At 32.1% G+C, this 25,484-nt stretch overlaps 1 protein-coding gene across 2 annotated transcripts in view; it reads right to left on the bottom strand.

The window, feature by feature from the left end:
• LOC118263850 (uncharacterized) overlaps window positions 1–22,505 on the bottom strand; it is an 85,249-nt gene extending 62,744 nt beyond the window's left edge. Inside the window, exons 1-2 of one of the 2 annotated variants that reach the window (XM_050705216.1) lie at window positions 22,352–22,505; window positions 12,304–12,402 (exon numbers count right to left, since the gene is read on the bottom strand). In XM_050705216.1, coding sequence (XP_050561173.1) covers window positions 12,304–12,402 — 99 coding nt within the window. In that variant the 5' untranslated portion in view covers window positions 22,352–22,505. Of the gene's footprint in view, window positions 1–12,303; window positions 12,403–22,332 lie in introns of both variants that reach the window. The other variant, XM_050705215.1, reaches the window with a different exon arrangement.
• Window positions 22,506–25,484: the final 2,979 nt, after the last annotated feature.

The raw sequence follows: 25,484 nt of genomic DNA, 5'->3' as shown, positions 1-25,484 counted from the left end.
CTTCAAACATTCCACATAAAGTAAGTTACACACTAAAACAAAATGCAAACGCTTGAGTACGTGTGAGAAACTGAGAACTCACATTGAAGTACCAACAGTTCTGTGGTTAACCACAGTACTGGGGAACTGTAACGTCTTATGTGGTTACATGCGGCCTTTAGCTGAGTGTGTATGAAGCCTTAGGGTGATTTCAAGGGGAGAAGGGAAGATAGGACTTGTTGGATCATTTTACTGTATAGTTTATCTACTTGTTTTTAGTAACCAATACTGAGTATGAATGTAGTGAATTTACATTATTACCAATAGGTATTCCATTTTATAAAGTACTTTCTTATTTTTGATTTAGACAAAAGGGTAGATGACTCATTTTAATTTTAATATCCGTCTTGTAAATTAGTTTTAAATATTAGACACGTATTTGTATTTTCTCGCGGAAACAAATACTTTTGAAGATATAATGACTGAAAGATCGCGGCACGTTACTTCTACGTAAGTTTTATATGTGGAAATAACGTATTTGCACCCATTCTTAAACTTTGATTCGTTTTATCTAGACTAATTACAAACGAACTGACAAAAACATGATACTATTTATTTTATGAGTCTCCGAGAGTATATTTACAGTTACACCTATTGTTTTACCAGTTTGTTATCACTACAAATAAATAGAAAACAATCTAAAACAAATAAAGCCCATATTCCATTAAATATTCAGGCAGCAAACGATACGAATTTAATATCTAACATTGCATTCGACAGCCAATACAAATTCATTCACTTTTGGCCCACTTCCAACGAAACTATGTTTGAACGCATTTCACATTAACAAATTATTATTGTTATTCCAATAATGTTTCATCAAATTCAAATCATTTGCATCAATTTCGAATTAATAGAAGCACAACAATAATTTTGTTTTGGTTGAATAATTTGGAAATTGTTACTGGTTGACAACAATGATGATCAAACTGAATAAATATTCTAAATTCATATTTATTGCACGGTTATATATTTAGACTGCACGGTTGACGCGGTGGCTAGGCAACTGGCTGCCGTGCATTTTAGATTTCTGCAAGGAGTAACTATTTGCGTGATTGACAAAATGTTGCTTCGGGTTTGGGTGTCATGTGCATGTGAAATTGTATGTATGTAAACGCTCCCTCGACACGGGAGAAAATTTCGGGTCTGGTGGTAAGCAAAGATCTAGCTGATAGTGGAACACGTCTGCCTGTTATACCTATTCACTCAGAACTTGAAGACCGGGTTCCCGAAACACGGACTCTAACAAGAAATCTCAGATACATTAACTCGAAGATAAAGTGAGAAGTAATATACCAAGTGTTCCCTTGGGATCGATCTCACCTTGATTTAATTAACCCAATAACCACAAACAACAGAGGCAAGGTTAATATAATTAATAACGATTGTATACTATTATGAAACCAGTTTCCAATAAATTTTTTATCGAAAATCACGCGTTCGAAAAATGTTTGATACTTTCAGTAATATTTTGTGTTGCCTGGAATGAAATATTTTGTGTTGTTCGATATTTTATTATCAATTCAATATCTATGTACCTGTGTGAGGAAGATGTTCAAATATGCAAAGTATCGATAATAGGGAAGCCCTCCATAGCACACATCCATAGCACGCATCTGTCCATATTAAAATTTATAACTTAGCTGAATCCGTTTCCACCAGTTTTAAGCTACCAATGAATTTAATTGGTGAAAGCCAAACGCATTCACAGCAACGTAGCAGCATCCAAAGCATCCTAAAAGCGAAAATCATCTAGTAGCTTCATACCTATCATACATAGTATTTTCACATCCAATAATAATACATCCCATCAAAAACATCCTGTAAAAAACCCAAGTCTCGCAGCTCAGTCTTTCTACCGTCAAAAGTTGTGAGATCCATGTAATACCAAGTCGGTTAATCTATTTAGTGTCTACTTGAAGGACCTTCTGTCTTAAGTTATTACATAAGTTATTATCATGCCAATATTAAAAATATTTAACGTTTTAAACAAATAGATCGACTTGGACATCGCATGAAAACAAAATGAATATTACAATATTATATTAGATTCTCTCGCGCCTCACGCGATTGAAACTCTCGTTCCTGTTGGTCGCTGGCCCGTCGTGCAGTGTAGTGTGATACATACTAATAATCAAATCAAGCGATGTCCAAGTCGATCTATTTGTTTAACGTTAAATATTTTTAATATTGGCATGATGTAATAACTTAAGACAGAAGGTCCTTCAAGTAGACACTAAATAGATTAACCGACTTGGTATTACATGGATCTCACAACTTTTGACGGTAGAAAGACTGAGCTGCGAGACTTGTGTTTTTTACAGGATGTTTTTGATGGGATCTCACTTCTTTTTGTTTGCCTCATATGGTAGGTACCTATCTACACCTATTAAATTTATAACCACCACCAACCACCAACTGCATAAATAACTTTGTAATCCCATATATTTATATGGGATTACAAAGTTATTGATGCAGTTGGTGTATTTGGAAAACTGGATCGAAATTACAAAATATTTAAGTTTTCCCATGATTAAGACACTAAATTCTATATGTATTCCAAATATCAAGCTTCTAAGTCTGCTAGAAGTGCCTTGCACTTTTGATGATCGGTGAGTCAGTGAGTGACAAAATTTAGAAACTTTAACAAGTAGTCATTCTTAAACTACTGGTTCAGATTGACTGAAATTTTAAATATTCCGTGTTTATACAATGCCGGACTAGTTACTGATAGATTCAGGTTTCTTGCTTTATCCACAACCGAATTATAGGGGGTCGAAAAAGGCCCGAATTGCTTCGAGAAAAGGATGGTACCTGCCGCTTTTTTTTTGCTCGACTTGGCGGGGGCATCCGTGCCCCCAGATAAATTATGAATATTTTGTTGTTCGTGCCACGCACCACGCGAATGGTGATTACCTCGCATAATATGTTTTCAGTGAGGATTAATTTTGTATTTTTAATTTACTTATGGGCTTTTTCAGTAATTAATTGTTCGTGAACGTTTTACGTGGGAATGGCTGACTGTATTTATTGCTTCGAGGCTAATTGTAAATAATGGGATTTTCTAAAGAGAATATTACTTTTGCGCAGATAAATGTGGAGAAATATGATTTGAAATAGACTTATGTATTTACATATTCATTTATGAAACTTGTAAGACATTGAAAAGAAGATTAAATAAACAGTCTTAGATGTTAATTGCTATCAATCAATAAAATAAAAGAGTCATTCAGTTCATAAAGGAACAGCAGTTCCTAAATTCCATACCTCCAGAAGGCCAGTAACGAACTTGTAACTACCCTGATGTTTCCCAAATTGCTTAGGTATTATCAGGATGTCCTCGTTTACCGGCTTATCCCATAAAAAAGTTAACCATCAAAGTTCATTCAAAAACCTGTTAAAGTATCTTTCGTATTGTTCCAAGTTAGATATCATGTCTGTTCAAAGATTCGGCTCATATTAAACTCATCTGCTCTAATCTATTCTACTCTTAACCTCTATTTATCTATCACGTACTAAGGTGCCAGATTCTTCCCGGCTGTGCCATACTTATTTGGCGCTTGATGCATTCGAACCACGTCGCGAGCTCCACCTTATGTGGTATGCCAACACCTTTCATTCCACATACTGAACATACTTCCCACCTATTACGGAGCAAAACATTTTCAAGAATACATACTTCGTGAAGCAGGGAATCTCCTCTACCATACATTATTTACTTTTTAAGTCTTTATCTATCCATCCACCTTAAAATGCGTCTGCTATTTATAAAGTGAACTGGATTGTCAAATATAATTTATAACTTTGAAACCTTATTTTTGGCAATTAAGTATTTTAATATGAAGTTTCAATCAATTATTGGTGCCACAAGTTCTTTATCTACTAAAAATAACTTAAGCCTGATCTGGAGCTGCGGACTACATAGCGGGTTATTTGGGGCTCAGCTCGAACGGCAGGAGTAGGAACGTGGTAGTTTTTCAGTCAGTACGAGTCTGACACTCCCTCTAGCCCAAGCCCAAGGCGAGAGAAGTCATTGGATGATTTTCCCCCTTAAAAACCCTACAAACAGCGAAGTATATAGATGCATATACTTGAAAAACTATAGCCTACAAAAAGCGTTGTGTATAGAGTTCTTAATAGCACTGGGTATTTAAATATGTTTACCTTAGTTTTTCAAACAAAAACACATGGAATATATATGTGTATACATTACTCACACATGTGACTGATTACTGGATTTATGCAAATACGCCGCCGAGCTAATTAATTAGTCTAAGCACGAAGGTTTTACGTTGAAATAATTTCAAGAACTTTCTTTTGTTTATATGTATTTAATATTAAAGTAATGTAGGTTGAAAATGGACTGTTTTGCATATGACTATTTATACATACATACATATTATTATTTATTGCATGTTAGTTTTTAAAAAGATTAAGTAGCTGTAGAAATGAAAACTATACATTTTTAATTTGTTTGAAAAGTTTGGTATTTGAGTGTTAGAACCATGCTTGCATTGTCTTTCGTTGTGTAAGTAAGGTTACCGGAGGCCCAATTACCCCCTTCCCAACCTCCTCAATCCCCGATTCCGCAACAACCTTAAGGGTTGTTGATAATTCTAACCTTAAAAACAAAACAGCCGGCAACGCACTTGTAACGCTTCTGGTGTTTCGGGTGTCCATGGGCGGCGGTGATTGCTTACCATTAGGTAATCCGTCTGCTTGTTTACTGGCTTATATCATCATTCATCATTTATCCCTAAAAAAATTTCCGTGACTTAAAGTCTGACTTACAAGCCATTTCTACAGCTTTCAATATTTGCCCAACAAGTCTCTCAGAACATACGGTGCTAATCGCCATCTTTAATCTGTCGCATATGGACGCCATTCATTACGTACCGACACCAGGGTTAATGGCGACCAAGTTCAGCCAGCACGCAATGGATTGCTAACATAAATCAGTGATCGTGAGCCATTTAACAGATGGCAATTAGGTAGAAATTGAACTGTAACTGCTGTTCGAATCAGACCCCTCACCCGTTCTGTGCTTTCATAAGTCATTTGATATTCGTCTCTACTTTATATTATTTTAGAGTGCAATTTCAGTTATTTTAATTTTTATTTGCTAAACAATAGAGTTATAATTCGGTTGAGTTATGATAAGGATTAAATATAATAATATTTCTTTTTCACACTCATTCAAGTAATTAATGTGTACATACTACTTTTTAGAAATATATAAAAAAACGTAGTAAATGAGTATATTAGGGACATTTTATATTACACGAAAAGGAGGAAAAAATTATTTGAGTTTAAGTATTTTATTTTAGTCGCATTAGTATCATCTATAAATGGCGTAGATTGCTTACCATTAAGTGATACTTCAGTAGATATTATATGTTTTGACTCGAGTGAAGCCAAAGGCCTAAATTAGTATTTCATGTAGTAGATGTAGCACAATCAATCTCCTAACCCGATATCGAAAGGGAAACTTTTGATATATTATGTCGGTCAAAGCTAGAGTCGAGTTTTGTTTTTTTTTTGTTTCTCGATAATCGATAGCCAAAGTTTGTTTGTGTTGCTGTGTTACAAATGAATTGGTTCAATATGTATGAACTCATACATTTTTCTCTTCATTTGTTAAATAGAGATTTATTTTTAAATTTTAGAACCAACATTAAAATAATAACTTATATTATTAATGTTATTTTTCATTGGAACATTTTTACAGTATTTTTGTGCTTAAAAATAGTTAGAAGGCTGGAGAGAAGATATAATACTTTTTAACCGTTTTGCTTCGAATCGTCAGTACAGTTTTTATTGAAAAACGTATTATTGTAATGTAGGAATTGACAATATTCTTAAAGTGCCCTAACTGCAGTACTCAGAGACATTTAATGATTACTTTGACAATTCTTTAGTAACGATTTTGTTCTGAAAACATAAATATTCGGTTAAGTAACCATTAAATGACTCTGAGTACGGCAATAAGTTTGTTTATATTAACTTTACTGTACATATTCATATTACGCTCAACTTACCTGACAAATGATGGAGTAATATTAAAAAAAAATCCCTCTTACACAAAATTTACATAAAAAAAGCTAACAAAAATACTATTTACAATGATTTATCTAAATTCAATAACTCTTGGAATACAGAAATTATTATTGGCAGGTCTGATTGAAATATTGTATTTCGAAATCCATTAAAAATTTCATTTGTTGTGTGAAACTTAATTCTTAATTATTTCGCTGGAACTCGTTACATTCAGTGCTTTTGTGGAATCGATTACGTTTATACACTGATCTTTAATCATTTTAGCAGACTGAGTTTATTTTTTTAAATTATAATGTAATATCATTTAGAACCAGTGTTAAGGTGAGTTTTCCACCAGAAATTGCTATGCAACGTTGCTATGGATATGTGGCTTCTACTAATCATATCTTACTCGCTACATAGCTCAGCTACATAACTCAGTATTGGTGGAAATGGTCATATAGTTTCACAGATTAGCGGTGGTGGAAAAGCACCTTAAGTTTGATATTGAGACAAATTTTGATAACTGATCATAATAATAATATCAATGGGTCCAGGTTCATTTCCTATTATTAATGGAATGTATTATACATTTTTACCAAACCGGAATGTTGAATCTGATCCAATCTTTCTTACTCGACTTATTGCACTCTATATTAATACATACAATTTCTAAAAATATTGTCTAGAGTAAATCAAATTATAAACGTTACTGTGACTAAAATGACATGTATGATAAAACACATCACGTACATTTCTATATTTGGACGTGTCCTTATAAATAGGGAGCACGTAGCCGGCCTTAGGGGCGCAACAGGCTGATTAAGCGCCGCTTATGTTGTAACAACGGGGAAGAGAATTATTCTTACTTACTAAAGGATATCTTGTGATGCAACATTATATTAATATTCTATCATATTTTGTTATTTGCTGAAGGGAAAAACAAAGGTCTTATAAGAAGGACTGTTGTTATACAGGCTAGAAGGTTTTGATCTAGATTTTATTATCCAATGACTATACCTTAAGATCTTCTGTGTTTTACATAATCTGATAATTGGATTCAAAGATATTTTACAATAGTGCTTGCAACCACATCAAAGTCATAAAACATTAAAATATTCAATACAATACATGTATCTATGGATTCATTCAGAATCAGCATTTTTCCTTATAAAAATTCTTAGCCAAAACATTAATGAAACTCATAATACGTGATATTTTAAATAGCAACCCACATTCACCCGCGGGCTAGGATACATAATTAAAATGATTCAAGGCGTAGCACAGTGCTACGACAACGTAGCCGGCGTAGCGGATAAAATGCCCGCTACGTCATTTCGTAGCACTCAAGCAGTTTTGAAATTAAATCATATTTTGCTTCACTATACCGTACATTACAAGATTATAATTAAACTTAAGGAAATGTGCATGTATACAACTGAAGTTATGTAAATTAGTGAAAAAAGGTGTTAAATGTGTTTAGTTTAGCTGAGAGAGAGAATCTGGATATTAAAATCTAAATAGATCAACATATTTTTTTAAATTCACTCAGGTAGCTGTGTAAAAGAGTGGAAAATGTTAGATTATATTTCAATAAAACATCATTGCTTAGTCACTAAACAGAAAACCACTGTAAATTGAACTCTAAATTGTTTGAGAAAAGAGGTTTTATACCATGTACAGTATATTACATAGGTCACATGTAAAAAGTGTCTCATATTCACCCGAAGACTAGGTAACAGACTGATTATGTCATCACACGTTCCAAATGAGAATCTGACTTGTGTCGGGTACAATAAGGAGATTATTAGGTTTGAGGTACGGAACAGAAAATATAGGATCATTGTCTAAGAAAAATATATTTTGTAAGTATCTTAGTATTACTCTTTTTTTGGTAGGATTTATTAACAACGTGAACGTTATTATTATAATAACTATCGTAAAACACTACATTAACTAAAAATCACGGTTTACTCACGTTCGTTAATAGAAAAAAAGCTCTACTAGTTTCGAGTCACAGAGCGACTCATCATCGTGCGTAAATGCGGCGACTTCGCCTATGTCTTGTCGGTAGACTATGTCTTGTCTTGGATAAATCAGAGCTTTTCTTAATTAATGTACGCGAGTAAACCGTGATTTTTAGTTAATGTAAAAGTAATTACCATTAAAGAAAATTTCATGACACGCCATTGAATTTCAAGATTAATTATTGAGGCTCACCACTTAATCCCTAGTCTATCAACATTCCGAAAACGGCCCTTTAACATCTTATAATCTCACTAGCTTGCCGCCCGCGGCTTCGCCCACGTGTAATTCGGTTATATATAGCGTTTTTTAATGATCTCGACAGGGCTTTTTCTTCCACAGGCTGAAATCTTGTTACAACTGGAATTAAATATAGCCTGTGTTACTCAGGGATGATGTAGCTTTCTAATGGTGACAATTTCATTGATCTGTTTAAGTATTTGCGTCTGATAGTCATCATCCCATGTGAATGAGCTGATGATGGAAGGTACAACTCCTCAACGGTTAGGAGTTGAAAGAAAATTCTTACGAAGTTATACGTACATGTGAGGCTATTAGGTTGACCTGATAATAAAAAGTAAATCTCATTAACGTTAAGAATTTAGGTGAAAATGGATGCGGACAAATTTCGTCTCTTCACTTGTTTCCTTTTAGCTGTTTGTATGGGTAGTGTTAACACAAGATAGGGATTTAAAGGCGTGATGTTATTAATGTTATGCATGTATGTACATAATTATGTATGTTATTATGTATGTTAAAGAGACGACTGAAAGTTGTCATACAAAGTCTTTTTTTTAAGGATGGGAAATCATCAAATGACCTCTCCCGCTCTGGGTGGAACGGAAGGGAGTGTCAGACTTTTACTGACTAAAACCCACCTCGTTCCTTCAGTTGCCCTTTGCGTTCCGGGGCCACGGTATCTCGTTAGAACTTTCCCGCAGCCCCGGCTCAGTTTATCCCGTTTCCCCCCTTGGGGGTTGACATTTCAAAAATCCCTTCTTAGTGCTCACTTATGTTACTAAAGGAACCTCTGTTCAAAATCTCAGACTCCTATACCGAGCGGTTTCGGCTGTGCGTTAATAAATCAGTCACCCAATCGCACCCCTAAATCACGATTGGAGGGTAGTTTGAAAAAACTTATAATGTCAAACATATTTACTTGCCTATGTACGTGTTTATGCCAAGTTTCAAGTTTATAAACCCAAGGAATAAGATTTTTCATAGAAACGTTTTTACCCCTTTTCCCCCCTTGGGGGTTGAATTTCTCCTTTCTTAGTGCTCCCCTACATATCCCAAGGAACCTATATTCTAAATTTCAGCTGTCTACGACCAGTAGTTTCGACTGTGCGTTGTCTGTCAGTCAGTCAGTCAGTCAGTCAGTCACTCAGTAACGGAAGAGTTTTATATATATAGATAATCAATGAACATTTGATCGAAATCTAATAACAAAATAAGTACACATTGATGGATTGGAGCAACTCAATTATGAAAACTCAACATACAAAACCCATCGATCAGTAGGAACAAAATCGCTGACAATTTTCAAATCCCGTATGCATAATACGATTACGGAAAGAAAAACGTATAAACCGTTGGTGGGAACACGGAAAAGGAAAATGGGGGAACGGAAAAACGTCTTGTTTGTCTCCCGTCTTTTTACGTAATTGCTCAGTGAAGGCGGACGAAATTGTGTGTCAAAGTGACGGTTTTTATACCATGCTAGTTAAGGCGGTTACGTTGCTTTCATTTAAAAAAGATAACTAGAAGTTGTGAGTAAATCGGTATTACCTTTCCTAAATAAGAATTACATGAACATGATGACTTTTTAACATTTAAATATAATTTATATGGGTATTGATGATAGATGGATATTGATGTGCTTCTTTCTGAGCAGACGGATCACCCACAACACCAGAGGACTCACTGACAGGTGCGTTGTATTTTATCTTTTCTTGAATGTTTCAGGTCGTATAGGTTCGAAAATACTATATTATCATAACATAATATTACTATCCTTGCACATATCCATCAGGTGAAAAAAGCTACTCAATATTTCAAACAGAAAATTGTATTCAGAATCGTCAAACCCCTTCGGTCTTTTATGTAGTAGAATAACAAATAATTCTACGTTACTTTATATCTTCAACACACGAAATAGATATATGAGAATAATATTTTTACAATACTGAAGATATTCAACACACAACATGGCACAAAAACAATAGAGAACGAAATATCACTGTGTGTAAATCTCCCGTGATTGAGTAATGCATTTAACCAAGTTTCGTAATCCCGTTAAGAGGATCTTTACCCAGGGGGCTCGTAATTTGCTTTCGTATTCACAATGGAGTTCTTGACACGGGGAAAACATTTAGTTTTGTAAGAACATTGTTTGTTAAGTTAGAGGAGGCTGTCGATTAATGATTGATATTAATTAATACTCATTTACTAATTTTGTTGGTAAATCGGATCGTGCAGATCAAAGATGAAATACAGAAGTTTGTAATCTGCTATTAGCTGATACTCTTGGTAGGAATTTCTTGAGCTGAAGTCAATGCTACGATAAAGTGAAATTTTATAAAGCGACACAAATCATTATCGGTCTGGCATATCATTGGGGTCGCAAGATGTCCACCAATCATATTCATGGATACACATAGCATAGCACTGGTGGAAACGTGTTATATGGAAAGTTGCTATGGACTTGTGCTATGAATGACCTACCATCGATACATCGCATACTCGAGCTGGGCATCTTGTTCTATCAGTGGAAACAGTCACATAGTTTCACAGCGTCGCTACAACATCTTCGTAGCTTATAGCACATCTCTGGTGGAAAAGCATTCGTAGACTAATCATATGAGCCATTTCCCAAACCAAAATGTTCCAACGCGTCTATTTCTATATCTATACATAGTATAAAACAAAGTCGCCCATTTTGTCTGTAGTCCCTTTGTATGCATAAAACTTTAAAACTACGCAACGGATTTTGATGCGGTTTTCACTAATAGAAAGAGTATTTTCTCCGACAGGTTTTTATATATAATTGAAATACATTGAAACTATATTAGCTGAGTTATAGCGATTTATGTCCAAGAAGTCAGAAAAAAATCTAATTGAAGATTGCATTTGTGCGTGCGCCGCTTATACCGTTGGATACAAGTAAGAACAATGTATAGCAAAAACATTGGTCTTTATTAGTTCTACAAAAAAGTCCGCGATGACATATATCCAGCTTTTTTATTTAAGTCACAAAAACTACTTTTCTGTATTAAAAAAACATTTAATTCGTTGGGTGATGTTTAACTGGTGATATAACCAATAATACATATATCCTTATCATAATAAGTAAGTTCATCATCACGAGCATTTAATTTAGATTATTTTTGCAGTTTACAGTGTGTTATTTAGACATATAGTTTAGGAGATATCACGATATTAGTATTGCGGCACGGTACGGGCCGGCCGCGGCGGCGGGGGCAGCGTCCCTATAAATAGCGCGTCGGCGGCAGCGGCTCCCCATTAGCACTTTGAAATTGGAAGCGATCGGACGCGTTTATTTATCGCAGCTCTTTGAGAAAAATAAAACGTGCTTTTCAGCGCGACAACAATAATTGTATGATAATAATAGGTATTGTATTCTAAGGTTAGTATTAAATCGCATTTATTTTTGATATTTTCTATTAAGATTTTGGTTAAAATTTAAAGTTAGGTCAATTTAATAAATTGTTTTAAGTAAATAAAAAGTAAGTAAAAGTAATAAAATGTAAAATGTGAATAATTTAAAAAGTAAACAAGAAAATAATAGTTAGATGTATATGTATAACAAAAGTAGGTAAGTACATAAAAAAAAAAAAAAAAAATATAAAAAAAAACGGTACATAAAAAATAAATAATATTAAAAAGTAGGTACTACGACTTTGATCTATACATATAAGACAAAAAAAATCTGTACATTACTTAAATATTTTTTCCAAAAACTGATAGGGGGGGCGATCAAAGAAGAGTCACAGAAACCAAAAAACATTTTAATATTTTAAACGCGGTTAAGGGAAAGAGAAGTTATTGTGAATTGAAAATTAGTACCGTATCCAATATGTGTTGGTGCGTTGACTGTATTTGTCGAAGTAGCGGGATACACGCAAACGAAGTTGCGCGGGTCAGCTAGTAAAAAATATAATCTAATTAAATTAATTAACTTACCAAAGTATAGAGGGCACTAGCGTAGGCAGCGTGTTTGACGTGCAGCGTCCGACAGCATGACAGCGATGTGTCCTGCTCGTGTGCACTCCACGCTTTCATCTGTCAACAACAAATGTGATTTGATCTATATCTTGTTTTGGACACACCCTATGTATACTGGTTTATAATTAGATGTGATTTAATTAATGTAGAGGTGATTTGGAATAGCTCGGTCGTTGCTAGAAATGACAATGAAATCCATATCTGTTATTGGAAATTGAACTTAATGATGTACTTATAACAAATATACATAATAATATTGACAGCTTGTAGTTGGTATTACCTATAGAGATATTTGTCATAATTTCTATTCTTGGCAGATGGGCATTAAAGAGCGATGCTGCCCAATGAATTAACAGTCCTTTAATTGTTTTCATGAGAATCAAGGTAAGATTAATAATTAGTACATAATATGTCTTATACTCCACTGCTTCCACGCGGCGTTTTATATATAACTAAAAGAAAATACAAAAAATAAGGAGTCCTATAAAAATGACGATACCATTCATCACCTGACAGAGACGATACAACGACAACAAAAGATACACGACCCGGAAATCGTAGAATTATTTGACGGTGTAACAATGTCAATCAAACAGCGAACATAATACGAACGACAAACGAGAAAAGACAGAATGTCGATAGAAATCAATTTCGTTCAGTAGCCTTCAGATTGTAGTATTTTATTTGTCATCTAAAAAGTCCTTGGAAATGGAAGCTTGGTACGGTTCAGTAAAAAGGAAACGAAAGAAAGTAAAAAATGCGTGCTGAAAATTCTTTCAATTTTGTTTGGTATGATTTTGTGTTGGACTCGTGTATAAGGATGCTTTTCCTTCCGAGATGTGCTATGAAACTACGCTTCGGAGATGTAATAGCTAAGTTGTGAAACTATGTCACCGTTTCCATTGATACTACATAAGCTATGAACTGTGCGAGTAAGATGTGCTATTAAGATGCGCCGTCGGCGCAAAGTAGCAGTGCCAGGAAGATGCGATGTATCGATAGTAGTAATGCCAAGGCACACATCAAATAAAAAACATAACTTAGCTGAGTTCATTTCCATAAGTGCTAAACTATGAGTACCAATGTGTATATGTATATGTGTATACCAATCAATATGATTGGTAGAAGTCAAACGCATCCACAGCAACGTAGCATAGCATAATATATCTAGTGGAAAATCACTTTAAGACCGCTGGTTGAAACCTGTGCGAGTAAGATGTTTGCTGTATTGAAATGTCCATTGACGATAAGGGAAATAAAATGAATATTCTTGGTGTTTGGAATATAGTATAGTGACGGAGCAAATTAGTAATTATACTTAGACAAAAATATGTTTAAAGTAGTTTCTAAGTTTAGTCAAAATAAACAGCTCAGAAGTGGGATGGGGTTCTTGATTTAAACTCCGAATGTTAAAACAGAAATAATTGTATTCTTGTTCTGTATTATTATAAAGTTACTAACTTGTATAAAACCTTTAAATACTAAGCTTCTTGTAATGGAACTTTATCATAATATTCACGTCAAAACCAAAAGTAAACTGAACTCAATTTCACTCATATTTGACTTTTCAATAGATAAATCAATTGAGCCAAAAACTACTGAAGTTTTTCTTGGCAAAATGTTTGTTTTGATCCCGAAGTGGATTACCTGTAGAGGTCCGAAAACTTTTACTTCGTAACAAAAAGTTGAGAGTATTTATTTTATCTATTTCCCATAAATATTCTGAGTTGGGTGAAGGTCAAATAGTTTGAGGGCAATTGAAATTGTGAATAAATAGTTGAGGGATAAATTCCTGGACTCGATGAAATATTGTTGAATTTTCCGTTTTAGAGATTGTTACGAGTATCCTAGTTTTATTATCAGACTTTTTTGACTTCTATTCACAAGATTTGATGTTATAAATATAAGATTTTTGATATTCGATTGCCTTTCTGAGCTGCAAAATCATTCAACGACATCTCCCGCTTTGGGCGAGACGAGAAGGAGTGCCAGACTCTTACTGACTAAAAACCACCCCGTTCCTACTCCTGCTTTTCGAGCTGGAACACTGGTAACCCGCTAGGCAGTCCACAGCTCATTCGATCACCCAGAGAATAAAAAATTTGGATATAACATCAAAAAATGCTTTACGATATATCTTAAATTTCAATCAAGTCCATATTTATTCAAAAAAACTAATTCCTATATAGTCTAAACTACCTCTAACCTTACCAATAACTACTGCAGAAAACAAAACAGAAACTCTAACACAATTCACTAAATACATCATTGTCTGTGTCTCTCTATCACCCGGCGACCGGCGCAGGCAGCTAGTTAGCGAATAAGCATAAATCCGCTTTTTTCACAAAACTCCTTTTTTCATCGTTTGATACAGTTCCTACTGAAAGCGTGCGAAGGCTTTGCATGAGTTTGATAACAATGCGACTTTCAGCACTTTCACGTTTTCAGTTCGAGCCTTTGACGCTTTCATATGTAAAATTTAAGCTTTATTCGGATATGGTACAGTTTGGCACACAAGTGTGGATTGTGGAATAGTGTTATTGATATGTGCTGACGGTCGTAAGCCGCCTTTTGGTGTATCGGTGATCAATCATACATAGTTTGTGAAGAAGTATTCCAAAATATTGAGAGGGTTTTTGTGACAGTGAATTATTTTTTTGAGTATTATTTTTACGAACGATACACTTTCTAATTTACTCATTTCTACTAGCGGCTTCACCCGCGTTCCCGTGGGATAAAAAGTATTTTATTTCCCAAGTCAGCTAATACCCTGTATACCAAAATTCATTCAGTAGTTTCAGCGTGAGATTGACGGACAAACATCTAAATATTCAAACGTTCGTTGTAGGGTATTTTTTTATAAAATGCTCAGTTTCTTGATTTAAATACATCACAATAGCATCTCTACTCGTACTAACGAAAAGTAAGCATACATTCTCCACTTCTATAATAATAGACATGAAAATTGTTCAACGTTATTCATTTACACAATGCCTAAGCTGGTACAAAATCTAGGTACATGAGAACATTCCTACATATGTACGAACCTACATACATGATAACTTAAACGTTCCAACCGTTTATACAAATGACGTGTCATTACCTTCGTATGGTCCCGCAGAGTATGATAGCACGTGACGTCACACATCCAAAATGGCGCCAGTAATTTTATTTCATTTCAACGAAAATGTTTTCATTAAGTCGTGAATCAAATAAATGGGTGAAGTAATAAAATCATTTAAGGAAATGGTGAATCTCAGATGTTATTTATATTCTGGGTGATGTAAGTTTTGGAGTATCTCGTTGGATAAGTGGTTGCAATTGACAAGGCTTCCCAGGTTCGATTTCAAGGTTTGTCAATACGTTTTCTTTTCAATTTTCAAAACAATTTCTCAGTATCAGTTTCAAGTCTGTTGGAACTTTTTTATATTTATTCTAGCTGTTGCCTGCGACCTGCCTCGTTGGTCGAGTGGTCACTAACGCGACTGCCGAGCAAGCGGTTATGGGTTGGATTCCCAGGTCGGGTAAAGTACAATTATTTTTTTTCGATTTTCAGAAAAAAGTTCTTATTCTTTTAAAACAGAATCAATAGGTACACCCCCAATTGCATAGGACTTAAAACTCAAATTGTGAACATTGGATGTACAGTGGCATTACGTGCCTTAACTTGAAGGTGAACCTCTGCCTAGCACTTCGGGGATAATAAACAAGAAGACTTTAGTGAAATAAGGTGACAAATGTTTAACCTTGTCTGTTATTAACTAGAAACGTGTACAGCCGGGAATACGCTCCACTTTACGCTTCTCGTGCAATAAACCTACTTACCCGGCGAGTGTATGCAGGTGACCTTTGTGGAACACTTAGGTATGACATTATACTGCTGTATACTAATTAAATAATTGCTAATTTATGCACATACTTGGTATTGTCAGTTCACTTTATGGTGAGAATGTGTGCCATACAATAATAGTCTTTATGAACTGGTAATATACATCATTAACAATTTAATATTTTAAACGCACCCACGACACATTAGAAAATAATGTTTTTTTAACAAAAAAAGAAAAAAAAACTGCCTTTCTTTCGTGTCTTTTTTGAAAAAGAAGTGTCTTGGTTACGTTTACAAACATACAAGCTCACAGACTTGCTCTGTGCGGGAATCGAACCCGCGTCAATTGAATAGTAAAAATAATTAATCTATACATATAATAAAATCGTAGAAAAGTGCTGTCTGTACATTGAAAATAAAAATAAAAAAAATAGCAGGGGTTATTGTTATGTCGATGTCGAACCCAAAAATGTAATTAACTTTTTTTTTGTCTGTTTGTCTGTTTGTCTGTTTGTCTGTTTGTCTGTTTGTCTGTTTGTCTGTTTGTCTGTTTGTCTGTTTGTCTGTTCGTCTGTGCGCGCTAATCTCAGAAACGGCTGATCCGAGTTGGATGCGGTTTTCACGAATATATTGTGGGATGCTTAAATTTACATTTAGTGTTTGTTTCATGTCAATCGGTTCATAAATAAAAAAGTTATGTCAAATTAAAGAATCACGTCGAACATTCTATGCTTATACCATTAATCTCCGCAACTATTTGACGGATTTGGTTGAAATTTGGTACAGATATAGTTTAGAACCTTAGAAAGGACATAGATATATTTTTATTCGAAAAATCAAAAAATAAAAATAAAATAAAAATAAAAATAAAATAAAAATAAAATAAAAATAAAATAAACATAAAATAAAATAAAATAAAATAAAATAAAATAAAATAAAATAAAATAAAATAAAATAAAATAAAATAAAATAAAATAAAATAAAATAAAATAAAATAAAATAAAATAAAATAAAATAAAATAAAATAAAATAAAATAAAATAAAATAAAATAAAATAAAATAAAATAAAATAAAATAAAATAAAATAAAATAAAATAAAATAAAATAAAATAAAATAAAATAAAATAAAATAAAATAAAATAAAATAAAATAAAATAAAATAAAATAAAATAAAATAAAATAAAATAAAATAAAATAAAATAAAATAAAATAAAATAAAATAAAATAAAATAAAATAAAATAAAATAAAATAAAATAAAATAAAATAAAATAAAATAAAATAAAAATAAAAATAAATAAAAATAAAAATAAAAATAAAATAAAAATAAAAATAAAAATAAAAATAAAAATAAAATAAAAATAAAAATAAAAATAAAAATAAAATAAAATAAAATAAAATAAAATAAAATAAAATAAAATAAAATAAAATAAAATAAAATAAAATAAAATAAAATAAAATAAAATAAAATAAAATAAAATAAAATAAAATAAAATAAAATAAAATAAAATAAAATAAAATAAAATAAAATAAAATAAAATAAAATAAAATAAAATAAAATAAAATAAAATAAAATAAAATAAAATAAAATAAAATAAAATAAAATAAAATAAAATAAAATAAAATAAAATAAAATAAAATAAAATAAAATAAAATAAAATAAAATAAAATAAAATAAAATAAAATAAAATAAAATAAAATAAAATAAAATAAAATAAAATAAAATAAAATAAAATAAAATAAAATAAAATAAAATAAAATAAAATAAAATAAAATAAAATAAAATAAAATAAAATAAAATAAAATAAAATAAAATAAAATAAAATAAAATAAAATAAAATAAAATAAAATAAAAATAAAAATAAAAATAAAAATAAAAATAAAAATAAAAATAAAAATAAAAATAAAAATAAAAATAAAATAAAAATAAAATAAAAATAAAATAAAAATAAAAATAAAATAAAAATAAAATAAAAATAAAAATAAAAATAAAATAAAAATAAAATATAATAAAATAAAAATAAAAAAAAAATAAAATAAAATAAAAATAAAAAATAATAAAATAAAAAATAAATTTATTCTGGACATACAGCGCCATCTATTGTTGAACAATGTCGGGCTGTTCCTATACTCCGTAGATAGATGGCGTTGATCGCGCAATGGTGTAATTACAATTGTTCAGTTCATGTTATTGTTTTAATTCATTGGAAATTTGTTGTTACAAAATAGTAAAAAGCAATGAAAAATATAACATAATACAACTTTTAGTACAAAGAAAACGCTCTAACGGAGTATAGATAATTCTATGTCGATCGTTACACGACTTCGGTTCATGTTATTGTTTTAATTCATCGAAATCGAATCGAATCGAAAAGTTAACAAATAGTAAAAAGGTATGAAAAAAATTATATCAATATAATTAAACTTTTAGTACAAAGAAAATGCCCGAACGGAGTATAAATAAATAATCCAAGTTGTCTTTATCCTCGATAGATGGCGTTGGGATCGAAATAGATTGCGCTATGGTTTTGTTACAATTATTTGGTTGGGTATCGGCCGAGCGCTTCGGTACTATTGTAGAAAATGTGTATTATCAGTCGTATGATTATTTGTCTGTAGTGGTCCTGCTGTTTCGTATATTCTAAATTGGTTTCGTTGTATTTGTCAATTAATAAGTTTATTTGTTGGGTTTTCCTGGTTTTCTGGTTTAACTATTTAACGTAGGTTTAGTTTGATATCGATTATTAGTAGTTACTGTAGTTAGTTTTTTTAATAAAATTGTAAGTCTAATTTATAAATTAATTAGATTAGATTTAAGTCGTTTCTTTTAAATTATTTAGTTTAAGCTTGGTTATTATAGCATAAAGGATAGGTTCTAATATAATTTCTTTTTTAATTGTTATAAATTCGTAATTCGTAGCTTTCTTTAGTTTTAAGTTAGTTTTCATCTTAAGTTCGGAAAGATTATAATATTTCTTTAGTTAAAGTCCGTTTTTAAACTATTTTTTCAATGCCCTAAGTGAGTATACATCTATTAAATTCAAACGCAGAGCTCATTATGTTGATTTTTGAAGAGTTCCCTGGAATATCTTCTACATCTCATTTTTGAAGAGATTCCGCGAGATCGGGAACTATGTGGTTAAAACCAAAAATTTGCCGGAAGTCACTATTCCACGCGAACGAAGTCGCGGGCAAAAGCTAGTAAGTAATAAAGAGGAACAAGAATCATCAAATATTAAACTTTCCACTATGTGGTGTCCAAAATTCGAATCTACTAGATCTCGAATAACACATGATTTTCAAATCACGTTTCCAGTGGACGGGATCAAAATAATTGACAAAGAAAAAAATGGTATACAAAATATTAAAAAAGAAAATAACTGCAGTAATAAAATCCACCCTTAAATCAAATTAATAATGTTTCGTAACAAATGAATTGTTTTTTTTTTAATTAGAAGAAACGCTTTCTTTCTTTCTTCCAACATTTCTGACTAGTGAATAATTTATTGCAATTAGAATGTTTCAAATAAAATTTTGTACGTAGACAAAGGTTTTGAAATATTTTTTTTTCTGTTTTTTAAGAGAAAGTACATTAAAATCATTGAAAAAAATGGAAGCAATTCGTTTCAACGTACTGTGAATTTTAAATGTTTTAATTATGCTAGTGAACCGTTCCGTTTTTTTTCCTTCCTTGTAATTTTTAAATGTACAAATCGACAGAAAATAAATAAAAAATATGTTTCCTATTTTAGTGCCGTTTAGAAAGTACCTACACATATTAAGATTTATTTTATTTGAGATTGGGATTTGAATATAGATATTTATGAATTTATATAATTGATTTTAACCAGAATCTTAGTAACGTTTATTTTTATACGGGCATAAACACACAAAATATAACTCGGAAAAAGTCGCATTGGTACTGGCCATTTCATAGGTTCCGAAGACGTTCTCTGATGCATGAGAATGTTCTAGTATGGGTTTATGAGACACAATAGAGCACATTTGTTTTACGCGCAGATTTGCACTTCAGCATACTACGGGTTATACTTCCGTGTCACCACGACTATGACAAGCAACCTACTTTTCACAATTTTTATTAAATAATCGATATAGAGTTGTTAATCCATCAGCTGTCAAAACATAGAGCAGCATAGTGCACTTTTATGAATTTTTAACTCGACAACAATGCCGCGAGTAACAAATGAGTTTTGACACTAATTATATAACAGAAGCCTGTTAAATATTTGTTGAAGGTTTCATTCATTAATGTAATTATGATGAATATGAGGTCTTAGGCTCGATTTCAAGGTCAAAGTCAAATTGTGAAGTTTATTGAATTAAAAATCTTTTGTTGAAGCGTTTATAGTAATAGTTATACGTGAAAATAAACTGATATAGTTGGTTACCTACCAATCGGTCTTAAAATATGCTAAAGATAGCAATTCCTAGAGGGCCATAGTCCTCTTTAGCATACTAAAAACCTTAGAGAAGGACCTATGCAGACACGACCTTCAGTGATGAAGAAACGAAGAAAAGAAGTAGATTACCTACTGGAATAGAGAAACAACTTATTGTAATATACTAATTAATCTTTACAGAAGAAAAATGAGAGCAGATTTCCGCAAATTTCCTATAAGTCTGATTTTGAAAAACATTCCTAAGAATTGGTCAAAATTAACAACGAAATTTAATTTTTTGCAACCAATGAATACATCATTAATAATCGATGAAACATGGCAGTTTCCTCACCTATTAGTTAAAGTATGTTTTGTTGTCAATGAGACTATTGATTAAATAATCGAGAGTGTTGAACTTAAAGCCGGTGTTAGTAGTAGTAATAACACCAATTAACTTGGCCATACACAAGGACTTTGTGTTTTGAGTGCGTTTGTAAATATGAAAACAGTTGGAGTCGGCTTCATTCGAGACCAAATATATGTCCTTTTATGGTCTATTTTTGAGAGTAATTTTGTTTTTAGCTATATTATGACATAAATGAGGCTATCAAAAACGGTGTTAAAATTCAAATTCCGTATTACTACTGGGAAATTTGAAATCTATGACACTGTGATAGATTCGTATTTAGGACTCTTCTGAAAATTATGATAATCTGCCCGAATTTAATTTGAATATGATGGATGTTGGGCCTCTTTTAGTTATTTTAGCAATCATCTGCTGCCATCAACTTATTTAAGGTGTTCACACGTCAGTGATATCCTATTACTTATGCCCTAAAATATAATGTGTGGTTGTATTACTAACTTATGACTCAACGGGGCTCGCATGTTCTAAGTATAAAAGCCCCTAAAACAAAAGATTAACAAATAGCATAATCACGGGTGAATTTTATGTAGTTCGAATTAACTTACATTAACGCTTGATTATTTTTTGACAAATGTTCTACATTTAGTTCATCCTTTATATAATAAACCTAACCTTTTCACAGACTATTAAATTAAACAAATGGTAACTCATTATGATATTGTAAAGAATACACAGTTAACAAAAGATGGCGAAATTAAATGAAAATGGTGTTTGTCCTTTAAAATCAGGGTAAGTCTAATATTGTTATAAGAGATGGTAATATCTAGATGTTTAATATTTTTGTTTTTGTAAAATGCGGTGTGTTGCATTCGAATTATTTTTTTAAATGGAAGGTCTTTTCGTTTCATTGAGCTTAGATATAACGAGGTAAAAATTAAATAATGCTTTGCCAACGTGACGTGATTTCTGGTACTGTATTAAAATAATAACTTGAATTTTTATGAAAGAAACATTTTAATACAAAAATGGTCAAATTACTGTAGTTTTTTTTCAAACTGCTATCAGCTTTCGAGACTTTAATCTAGAACCAATATCTGGATAGAAATATTACTCTAATAGAAATTCTAATAAGATATTCATAAGAGTAATTTTCAATTCAATATCATATTTCAGTGAATATGATTTGACGATTTATTACACTAAAAGTTTCGAGTCAAAACAATTTAATTGTATAATTAACTTTATTGATTTCGCTTCTTGAACATAGTTTCTAACATCACACCTGTCACCTATTCGACCCTCAAACAATTCAAGTTGTTAACTTACGATTTTCAATTTCCATAAAACTAATTTTGAAAGTGATACTACGGCTTGAAAAGTGCTGAAATTTTACCTTTGACAATGCGATGTACCTTCAACAGTAGCCAGATCACTTGCTATCATGTTATAACCAAAGTTTCTAATCACATTTTATTTGTTTACTTTCGTATTAAATTTTCGTTCGGAGTTCGCGACGCGGCGTGCTCTCTGGGACGCCGACGCGAGGAGACTGACGGCTACGCCGTAGGCTCGTAGACACCGCTACGAGAATGCGCCGCTACGCTCGTAGAACATAAAGTTTTCTTTTTTACTGTTCTTGTAACGTTTAGTTCTGCACGTCACTTTACTTCGCAGTTTTAGTTTTATAACCTTATATAGTTTTTCGTAGAAAACACTCTTTGATAGTTCTTTGTCCTACCCAAAGACGTTGTCTGCCAAAAAATGCCCGTCAATAAAATAAAAGTTATCCTTTCTGGGAATTCAAGTAAAATATGGATAAGCAAAATAAATATCAGATTGATGTTATTGAAAACCCTACGTGTTACATGAAAAGGTAAACAGAAAAGAAAAGTTTTTACATTAAAAATAAGATATGAATAATAAAATTAAAGGAATGAGGTCGTTTGTTACCAAAATCGTAAAAATTGCAGACGGGGTATCTTCCCTGGAGTTGTGAGGGTTAAATGGGGAAATAGGGTCGCCGTGGGTGTTTCGAGGGTTAGCGAATGAATTGATATAAATTAATTATCCAGATAAGGTATTTATGAGTCATGTTTATGTAAAGCTTTGATTCTATTTTATGTATATTTGGTACTCCATTTTGAATTCGGTTTTACAGTTACAGTAATAATTTATTGCTAGTGATTAATTGTAATTTATTGTACATTTGGTTGCTTCATCGAGGTCACTAGTAGGACTACCGAACAAGTCCTTAGTTTCATCCCTGGGTTTGACCAAAGATTAGAGTTTTGGTTGTCTGTGATGACACTGGCTAGTGGCTAGGAATATGCCTTGTGTTTGTAAAAGGTCACGGGTCACAAACCAGCTACTAATAAACTTAACAAGTGACTAGCAGAGGTATTACAGGTCTCTTTGTGAAACCGTAGTGCGGTAATATTACAGAACGACACTTTATCCTATCTCACAATTACTCTTTGGACTTTCTGCATAGCAACTGGCATTACTACAATGAAACTGTATATAAACGGGTGATAGTTTATTAAAGTACCTAATTATTTATCACCATCCGACTAGAACTAGATCCGTGTGTGCCTTAAAGAGCCATTAGATCACCACAGTTGAGCCCCAGCAGGGCTGATGCTGATTGCCTAGCGGGTTACCGGGACTCCAGCATGAAAAACAAAAGTAGGAACAGGGTGTTTTTCTAGTTTACATGCTACTCCGAGAATATTTCAAAAATACCACATCGAACGCTTTACAAAAGAAGGACGATCTCAATTTATCGAAATATTTTTTTTCAGATATAAAACGAAATTAGTATGCAAAAGAGATCTTGAATTTATAGTTTTTTCGATTAAACACCAAGATTGCTATTATGATTGCCTTTTGAATACACTAGCATTTGAAAGCTATATTAGTTTCGTGATTAGAATCTGTATCGATGAGATATATGTTGATATAGATAGAATGTCAAATAAAACATAATGTAACTTTAAGTAATGTATGTAGTATGTCTTTATTTTATGATTAGTTATTTATTTTATTTTTTTGCTCACATATTTTGTAGCCTTTTTTGTGGTATTGAGACATATTGTGTTTTACTTTTTTATCTAGCCAATCAAGCTAATATTATAGATGCCAAAGTTTGTGAGTTTATGTGTATTCGTTACTCAATCACGTCAAACGACTGAAAGGATCGGGATGAAATTTCAAACAAGTTTAGATTATGGACTGGAATATCACAAAGGCTAATTTATATCTAGAAAATAGTAGGATATAAAGATTATTTGCACAAAATATATTATGAGGAGTATAATCGCAGAACAGATATTTATTTATTCTGTGAGCATAATTAAACTTTGCATTGACATCTATAAAGCAGGTACCAACCTTTTCCTTTTCGGATTAAACTAGACATGTTTTACGTGACTATACCGATTTATCTTCATCCAAATTGGCTCACCCGTGCTCTTCCATCTAAATTACTGCGTCACAGACAACTGAACATCGCACATTTTTCTCCGATTCCGATGCTCAACAAACCGGGAGAAAGAATTAAACGAAATAAATTGCTCCGAACGAATTTCGGTTATTTATACGTCGCAGATCACATTTTAATTTATCGTTCCAATACACATTTACAATCAACCACACGTATTCTAATAAACTCGAGACAATTAAGGAAAATTCACTTTAATTTTATGTAGCACACAGGTCATATTCGCTTACACGGTTTGTCAATGAGTGTATTCATCTCAGCATATCGAGCAACTCCTTGTATATAAATTGTTTTCAATAGATTTTCGACTTTATCACTTTGTAATAAAGTAGAGAGTCTCTTGCAGACATTTGACTGAATAGGATAACTTTATGTGCTGGTTTCTTAGTATCGGTTCTCGAGTAAATTACAATTACTTGTGACACGCATCTCAACGTACACGTTCCAGTGTTCGTTTAAATTGCCTAAGACTTCTGTACGCAAGCAATTTACGTATGATAATAAGTGGGTCGGAATATGTCAACGTATTTTGGCCTTAATTGACAGTATACACAGATGCGTATATTGGATTTATGTCTTATTTAAATTAAGAAATTTATTTTGAAGAAAGACATCTTTATTTATGGCTTTGTTTGTTTATAAATGGCTTTTTAGTTCTCTTATTTTGAGCGTAGCTTTATTTTTTATATAGTTTTCTTTTACAGAGAACAAGGTGAACAGACAACCGCTGGATGCATGTCTAATCTATCAATCTGGAAGTCTTTGTAGAAAGTCTATGTTTAGTCAATAATGGACGTCTTGTGGTTGATTTGATGATGATGATATTGCACAAAAAACTGCAAGCCGCAAGCTTAAGGCTGCTTTGTCACCAGAGATGTGCCATGTAGCTATGCTACAAAGATATAATAGCTGAACTGTGAAACTATGTGACCGTTTACACTGATACTAACATGACACCAAAAAATATATCAATATACCTACTCAACACCATAAAAACTAATTCTCATAAAAGTTCCGGTTCACCTCACGTAGCACTATGTGAACTC

The sequence above is a fragment of the Spodoptera frugiperda genome, chromosome 27 (genome assembly GCF_023101765.2).
Source record: "Spodoptera frugiperda isolate SF20-4 chromosome 27, AGI-APGP_CSIRO_Sfru_2.0, whole genome shotgun sequence".
In the NCBI taxonomy this organism is placed as follows: domain Eukaryota; kingdom Metazoa; phylum Arthropoda; class Insecta; order Lepidoptera; family Noctuidae; genus Spodoptera; species Spodoptera frugiperda.
This window is presented reverse-complemented; position numbering and strand designations above follow the sequence as displayed.